Source organism: Acyrthosiphon pisum, chromosome X (assembly GCF_005508785.2).
Source record: "Acyrthosiphon pisum isolate AL4f chromosome X, pea_aphid_22Mar2018_4r6ur, whole genome shotgun sequence".
NCBI classification, from domain to species: domain Eukaryota; kingdom Metazoa; phylum Arthropoda; class Insecta; order Hemiptera; family Aphididae; genus Acyrthosiphon; species Acyrthosiphon pisum.
In genome coordinates this window covers 99,210,765-99,220,170 of record NC_042493.1, presented here as the reverse complement: position 1 = coordinate 99,220,170, position 9,406 = coordinate 99,210,765, and the positions used below count along the sequence as shown (strand labels likewise).

Below are 9,406 nucleotides of genomic sequence, written 5' to 3'. Positions count from 1 at the left end.
GCTTTCCAAGTGTTAGGTATTATCAAATTTACGCCACACTTATATAATATAGATAACCAATTACGATGTCATCAAGGGAATTTTTTCGACAAACTTAATTATTAAAAAACTATTGCGTTAAGTAGGTATATTATATTATTAAAGAAATTTAAACTGTCAGTAAACTTAACGGTATAACGTATAAAACATATAATAATTGGTTTAATTAATAATTACATCATACATTTAATTCATTTAATATAACTATTTAACTATTTAACTTTTTAAGTAATAACTAACAAGTGCTATGCAGCTGGCCACGAGGTTTATTATTTACATTTTACTTTGAACTTTAGTATCAGTTTATCATAACTGATTGGTTTTCTTTTAATATTATCATTAATTAATTAATATCATATATTTTAATCAATGCTATTTTCAATAATATCATAGACATAAATAATGATAAACGTAAACTTAAAAGAATCACCCTGTATATATACCTATATAAATACGACATTTTATATATATAGGGAAAGGAACCCATAATAAATACTCGGTATGTAAAGGAAATAGTAACGACAAGTCTGAGAGTTTTTATTCGTATTCAAACAGTGGAGCGTTGGTATTTTGTGTCTCGTATACAACTGCAGCTGCGGCTGTATTCCAAGAAGGCAAGAACGTGCCGAATGCGCTTGACCCATCTGGCCGTCCCCTCATTCATCCATTGTCTGCATAAAAATACGCCGTATTGTCGTACACTCGTATGGCTGAACATTGAACAATAACAATAGCAATAGCGATCGTCCATGAGTAATGACATAGCCACCGCCTCACTCCCTCCGGAATCAGCGTAGACTTATCCCTTGTCGGGCGGCGACGTCGGCGTTTTTGATGGTGGTGGTGGTGGTGGTGGTGGTGGTGGTGGTGCCGCCTCGAAGGCTCCGACAGTCAACACTAACAGGCTTATACACTCGAACACGTTCCGCCAGTCACCAATGATGTTCGATCGCGGCGTGCTTCGCGCACTGCGCTCGCGGACACAGACTTCGTGAATAGTTTCAAATCATAATATATTATTAAAAAGTTTAAATCAATTTACTGTTCAATAACCGTTCCATCATTATTACGTGCACGTCAGACGATTTCTTTTGCATCACACGCATTTCCTGATTTCCGTTTGTTCACAGGTAGATCGCGGTCGTTTTGATATCTACGAAACCCTGAACCTGGATGATCGGATCGCTGATATTGGTAATATTATCAGCACGATTTGAATTATAATTTAGAAGTATATTGCAGATTTTTAAATACAGCTACATTTTCTCATTGATTTTTTATTAGTTAGGTATCTTTTTCGTAATAGTTTCAAACTTAACAGTCTTTTGTTTCAATTTGGAACGCAATATCATTGAGTTTGAGTATAATATATTGTATAGAGAAACAATGTTTGATATTTTATGTAACGCTTACTGCTTAGGGATGGCAAAATCTGCAGTTACCACGATGTATAAAATAATAAATGTTTTTATAACGACCGATTGATTTTGATGTGTTGAACCGATTACCACAATGATACATCGAAAAATAAAAACAAATTTTGCACACTATACAATGTAGGTACACCACATCGTACACTTAGCATTTTGTTAGGTAAATAAACTGTAAAATAAAAACTAATTACCTACACAGCCTGCACTTAATTTTTCCATCTACAATGAAACAATTTATTAAAATAAAATGTTGTTATTTTTTAATTAGTTAATGCCCATATTTAAAAATAATAGTAAAATTTAAAATCTATATGGTTTGCGCGTTACTACACTACTTGGTTTTAATATTCATGAGTTGTTACAAAGTTGGCTTCTTATTCATAGTTTTTGCTGTAACAAAATAGAAAAATGTATAAGTCTAGAGCGACAATACATGTGGTATTCTCAAAATTTAAAATGTCTATTCCTCTCAATGTTTTGTTTCTTTTTATTTGTAAAATAATAAAATAAATTGCATTTATAGGACAAGGAAAGATAAGCTACATATAATGGTTAATTGAGAAACGTTCAATATTAATTTTTTTCTGTTTACTCTGTTCAAATTGTTCAACAAATAATAAATAATTTTATGTACCTACCTACTGTAATAAGTGTTTAAAAATAACAAATGTAGTTTTTTAGATTGGTAAATCTATAGTCCACTGCCATTGAAAATAATAATAGTCTTTTGTGAAGTACCTACGATTAGAAAATCAAAATACAAATTACATATTTTATATAATAGATTTTAAAACTTATTAATAATAATCAAGAGTAGACATGTACATCTAATAAAATCTGTTTATTAATTATATACCTGTTAAAAAATATTTGATTGTACCAGAAAATAAACAAATGCTATATAATATAATATTATATATTATAACCTTGTTTATAATTTGTGGTATCGGTACTTCTGATTAAGATCCTATCGATCATTATATAAAGTATTATTATATAATTAAAAATACATTATTTTATTTTCTACATACAAATTCAAATGTATGCTCTTTTTCAATATTTCCATAATACTAATAGAAATAAATTAAACTTTTAGCATAATAAATTTAATAATTAAAAATGGCCTAGGGTTAAATTGTCAAATGTCATAAAACTTATAAGAAGGTACTTTAAGGGTATTAAAATCTTGGACATAGACAATAATTAAAACAAATCATATTTAGTATTTTCATTAATAAAGAATTGTCCCCTAAAATATTTACCATAATCTGTTATTTGTTTAATTTTTAAATAAAAAAAAAAAACCTGAAAATTACTATTAAAATCTATTAGGTACCTACCAAAGAAAGTTTATGACAACACATGAATACAATTAGGACAAGCTAATTAAATTTAAAAGTAGTTAGTCGTAGAGAAACAATGAAAAGCGATAAGTAAAAGTAATTAACCTTATAATGAAAAGATATGGCTTCAATTTTTTCAATAAGTACATAAATATTCTGTATATAAATATTCTGTTAAACCTATGTGTCATACTACAGCTTAAAATGTGTATTGAGTTTTGCATAAAAAACATTGCTGATATAATTTAAAATTAATTGTTATACACTTTGAGTCAGTTTTAAATAATAATATTATTTATTATTATCATGTACCTAGATATGAAATACAAAATATTAATTTATATTTAATTTGTGTTGAATGTCCACTTTTAACAATGGTATAGGTACCTACTGGTTCGTATCGTAGTTAAATATAAGTCAATAGTAAACTATGTATTTACTTGGACAAGAATACTTGGAGGTACAATAGTATTTACAAATGAGCAATTGACAGATCTCATTTTTATGTATATAAGTACTACATACACGTATAATCAATGTAATGTATCGTTGGTTTCATGATTTATAATTTGATAGTATGTTTTTGATCCTAGAGTTCAAAATTGACAAGTCTGTACACTATAAGAACCTCTGGCAAGACATAGCGTTCTGTAAGTTCTGAGTGTTTTCAAATATGTGTATAAGTGGAACCGCTGTTAAGGCATGTAAGAGTTCCATCTTGTGTAGTGAATAATGATTATGAACATAAGTCATAAATAAGCATCATCCAAGTATTGTAACCCGTTACAAACAATATTTGTATACATACAAGTAGTACCTATATTATATGCAGTTAAGTGGACAAATATAAAGAGTAAAAATAGGTACATTAAAATATTTAGATGATGATGATAATAATTTATATAATTTATAATGAAATAGGTAATAAAAGTGTGTATACAATTAATTTGTATTAAATTATATCAATAGCACTATTAAATGATTGTAAATTGTGATTATATTATATTTAAATCACACATATTTTAACAGAACTGTAGACAATTTTAGGTGAGCCAAGAAAATTATTTATTTTTTAAATTTGATTAACGTAGGAAATAGAAACTTAAGTCAAATGTTGGAATTGAGAAAAATACTAATATGAAATATCAATTTTTACTAAACAAAATCAAATTATTTCTCTATGACTATCTACTCGTATTTACAGTTATTGATGACATTACAGGGTTAAATTAAAACTATGGTAATTATATTTATACTTTGTACTATAAAATTCAATTTCTGTAAAAAAAAATCTGTAGATACCTAGTACCTCCTACTTACAAATGAGCAAATAAACAGGAATTCACTGAATTAGATGATAGAAACATTAATACCTTTTTTTTTTAGGAATAAAAGTACCGATATGGCAAATTGTATAAGCTATAATATAGAATTTGAAATTTTGAATAGTATAAATAAGAATATTTCTGCAGTTGGCAACTTATTTAATTATAATTCAAATTTATTTTTGTTCTATTGATAATTTAACAGCCTAATTTCTATATTATTATTATAGTTTTATATAAATGGTTAGTAGTACCTACTTAATACAAATTACCCATTTATTTATTGATTTTAAAAATGCAATATGCATTCATGTATAGTATATTAGTATATTATATAGCATATAGTATATACTATACTTCTAGTGAAATAAATGACATTTCATATGATATATTTTTAAGTAAATCAATAATCACATTATCGACTGTTTTGTTATTATGAGAATCTACCTACCTACTACCTATTGATTGAAAAAAAAACTTACAACTAATATTAATTAATAATTAATTACTTTATAAAATATTATACCTAATACAATATTCAATTTATTTCAGTCTTCTTTAATTTCTTTATTAAGTCGTACCAGGATTATGAATAGGTAGGTACATAACAATTGACATTACAACTTTTAGCAAAAAGTAAAACAATAGTATTGATATTTTTAAGTTGAGTAATAAATTTAAAAAAAATTATAATAATAACAACTTTTGTCAGATAGTACATAGTCTGATAACTATAAACAATAAACATTTTTAAAAACTATTAACTAATATAATATAAAGAATTATAAATTTATAATATGCAAATAATTATTATTAAGTATTAAAAATGAGTTATTCGTTTAAATGTTTAAAGGTGGTAACCAATTTTCCCGCTTTTTGTATTCCCAATCGATTTCAAATTTTTGAATGAATGAACCCAAATGTCGAGAACACTCGTTCATCTCATGCTCTACATGCAATAGCCAAATGCAGTTGCATATTTAGGGATAACATTTTTCAGAAATATCATTTCTTAATGCTTACCACAATGTTATACTAGAGATATTATGTAAAGCATCATTGAAAAAAAGATAGTCTTTAAACGGGGTTGTCTGAGATTTAAATTTTAAAATTTCAGACATAATTTCAGGATGGTACACTAATACATAATTCATTCCTTGGTCCATTTGTTCCACATTTAAATGTTGTCCTTTATACTTTGGATCAAGTATATTGGCTAAATAATGACATGGTATCATAGCCATGTCATAATGTTTCGTAAAATGTTGAAATGTTGATTGATCAATTTTACAGTCTTTGAGCAATAATTCAAATTGATTTCTTAAACCAATCCACACTTTACTTACTTCACTAAAAGTACATTCAATGCTTTGAGTTTTATCAAGAGCAACAGATATTTTTTTCAATATTTCCAAGTGTCCTTCTGCATGCATTTGATATGATTTGTAATTCATTTACTTTCTTCGATATGTTTGTATCGATAGCTGACCTATTTTCTCGACAGACATTAACTATAAGATAGAAAATTATCAATATAAGATTCTAGACAATCACAAAGAACCTAAATAATAATTTTTACTTTAATTTTATCTGATATAGTAAAATTTGTTTACAAACACCGCACTCCCAATCATCATCTTTTGATGCATTTTTTTTTTTTTACTTTTTTTAGAACATACAGGAATAGAATCCTTTGAAGTTGATGGAATAGGTTGATCAGGAGGAGTCAGACACTTTGCACTTGAATCCCTTTTTGGCCTATTAGGGTTAGGTGTGGTTGGCTCTACAGATGGAATAGTTAACAATGTTTGTATAGCAGTAATACTGTGTGGTTGAATTTCTGAACTTTAATTATCTCTGTTTGTCAATTGAGATGGAGCTATTGCTTCAGGAGGAATGGCATTTTTATTTAAAGGGCAAATGCCACTTTTTTTAAATGCATTTTCTATATTTTTTTTAGAAAAGCTTTTAATAAATGCTGGATTCAATATTGTATGAAAAGTTGTCCGATTTGGTTTTTCTCCAGGATTTTCCCTCATAAAGTCATTTAAGCTAGTGGCCCAGTTTGACTTAAGTGGCTTGTATACTCCTACATCTAGTGGTTGTAATAAATGGCTAGTATGAGCTGGAAATGTAAATAAATATATTTCATTTTCTTTAGCAAGTGATATAACATCCATATTAATGTGTGATGCATGTGAATCCATGAATAATATCACAGGTCGTTCACTTGGAATAGTATCAATAAAAAATTTAAACCATTCCAAAAATAAGTCACTATTAATCCATCCTTTTGGAGATAATTTTACCATACAGTTTGGTAAACAATCGGTTTTAAGATTATCGTTCCATCTAATGCCTTTGAATATAATTAAAGGTGGAATCCATGACACATTAGCACATACACATCCTAAAAGTGTATGCGTTTCTCCACGATCAGCATAAGTCCTTTTATAAACATAACGTTTACCAATAGCAGTAACTACTTTATTAGGCTTTTTTCCACATAAGATAGTCCAGTTTCATCACAATTCCAAAAACGGTCAGTCATATCTTTAATACCTAATTGTATCATTAATGAATCAAGTTTTGAATAAAAATCACTGATCATATGACTGTTAGCCATCGATGCCCTATAAGCAGCAAGATTTTCAGGAACTCTAAGTGTAAGTTTATACCTCTTTTTGAAATTCACCCACCACCACTTGCTAGCAGATTCATTATCTTCATTGAAATAAGATCCACGTCCAGCTGCAGTGGCTATTTTGTGAGCTATTTTTCTTACCTGTAACACAGTCAAACCAAAGCCAAGTTCTTGCATCTTTATGATATAGTTTAATATTTGTATTTCAAGGTCTGATGTAAGTGCATATGGTCTTCCCATTTTTGGAACTAATTCAACATTATCACGTTTCAAAAAATCTTTAAGTGAACTCCATGGAACACCTTAATGTATAAACCAGACCGCGTTTGTTGATAGGTTATGTGAATCGGAATATTATTCGTTCGAAAATACATTGGATGAAAAAAATAAGTTAAATCTTCAATTTTACATCCTTTATCGTATTTTCGCATAACTTCGACATGTTTTTTTTGAGCTTTTTTAGATAAAGATAGCCACAATTTAGGCATATCTCTGTATAGAATATTTATTGACGGCAAGCGATCGTTTTCAATATGCATAACACTAGTGGTTTGTATATTCCCTATATAAAAAGTAGATTGATTTAAACCAGTACTAACACCGATAGATTTTTGAACCACTGACGATATTTTAGATTTATATTTACTACATAGTTCGTCTACGTAACCATTATGTATCGAATCGGCCAATTCAATTTACAATCAATCGATCAAACATTACAAACACCAATTCAAATGGACAATTATAATTGTGGTGTTTATATTTTATATTATGTACAAATAATGATTATGATTGTTAAATTAGATATCACGAATTTCACAGCAAATTCATTTTAACAATAAATTCAAACCATCGGCATATAGGGTTTTTTTAAAAAACTTAATTGTTGAAAATTCTTATCCGTTGACATACTTATGTTTGTATTGCAGTGAAAAGTATGTTGACCATGTAAATACAAAATGGTTATATTGCGATTATTGTTGTAGATGGGTAGGATCGTCGTGTTTAACGAAAAATGATTTAGACAAATGTTGCAGAGAAAATAAATTTACATGCAAGTTGTGTTTATTATTGTAGCAAATTATGTGATTATTGTATAGTAATGCTCGCATTTAGTTTTTTTTTTTAAATTTAAATCAAAAACATTTGTTATTTAATGACCCGTCACGGTTTAGTTGATTAATAGTCATCGTATATGAAGATTTATAAAAAAAAGTCAAGAGTATATTCATTAGGTAATTATGAATAAAAATAATGAATTAACTCCGCAAATGTAAATTATCCCTTGAATAGCTCGAACAGCGACTTCTTTTTTCCATGACCATATTACACGGAACTATTGTTTATGTTTATTTTAGGTCCACCACAGTCATATGCAATAAATCCTAGTGTTTGTTGTATGAGTGAGAAGGTGATTATTCTTGGGAAATACATCTTGATACAGCTAGATTATAATATACAATTTTGTGTTAGATATATAATATATAATCTTTGGTTCCTGGGAAGAAGGGCTTCGAACAAGACATTTAACTACTTTAACTGGTATATCTAGCGTTGATAGTTTAATTTTTTCATAATACCATCTTCTTTTGATAGGTGATTTCCATGAAAATCAATGAATAACTTTTCCATTTTGTTTGCAACTTTGATTAATTTACTGGATGGATATGTCTATCCTTTTTTTAGACAGATATCTTATCCAATTTTCATCATTGGTGGTTGGCTGTTCTGATACCAATAGAGGATATTTTTTAGAAAATTTAGATGCAACATATCCTATGACATATTGTAAACCTTCCTTCTCAAGGCCATTGAAGGAATCATTGTCATTCATGTCAAAGGCCTGTAAAGTAAACAATTACTCTAATGTACCTATGTCTTAAACATTTAATATATGTTTTATACGTATGTATTATTTTCAGTATATGCAAATGGACTGCATGGCTCTTACGATATTTTTCCTTTCTTCCTAGTACCACTATCACAATGTTCAAAAACGCATTTAGGCATTGTTAATAACTTTCAATTAATACTTACAGATATAGAGTATTTACTAATGAATTTACACAAATTTAGGGAATTTAATTTTTAACAGTTCCTACTTACATTATAAATACTTGATGAAAATGTGATTAAACAGCACAATAATAGTATAATATTTCATCATGCCCATTTAATATTGATGACATTTAATTATATATAATTGTCTATAATCTAATAATTAGTTGAAATGTAAGTAAATAAATAATGTAAATATTATAATGTCAAATAATATATCAAATATTAAAATATAAATACAAAATGGGGCATTTACATGATGGAATGTTCCTTGTTTTATTTCGTCATACTTTCATTAAATATTTGAATTTTTAAAAATGATATAAAGGACCTAGAAAATAGTTTGGTATATCAAAAGTTTGTTACCTACTATAGGCGTGACTAGACTTCATCGGCAGGGGCAGCCTAGCTAATAACTGGCGCTACCTTATTAGTGAATTGAGTGAGTGTTTAAAATTCAAATTAGCAATAGCTACTGAGATTCAATTTTATTATTTATTTCGAAAAATATTTATCAACCGACGTCACGAACGTCGATTCTAAGTGCATTATTTTCATTTCAAT

General features: G+C 28.0%; 1 protein-coding gene across 1 annotated transcript; it reads right to left on the bottom strand.

The window, feature by feature from the left end:
* Positions 1–5,987: 5,987 nt before the first annotated feature.
* LOC100575924 lies at positions 5,988–8,416 on the bottom strand. Its single transcript, XM_008183354.1, has 4 exons — positions 8,365–8,416; positions 7,194–7,346; positions 6,627–7,086; positions 5,988–6,588 (listed from the first exon to the last, which is right to left on the bottom strand). Exons 1-4 carry the CDS (start codon positions 8,414–8,416, stop codon positions 5,988–5,990), a joined length of 1,266 nt encoding a protein of 421 aa, XP_008181576.1.
* Between the last annotated feature and the right edge of the window lie 990 nt (positions 8,417–9,406).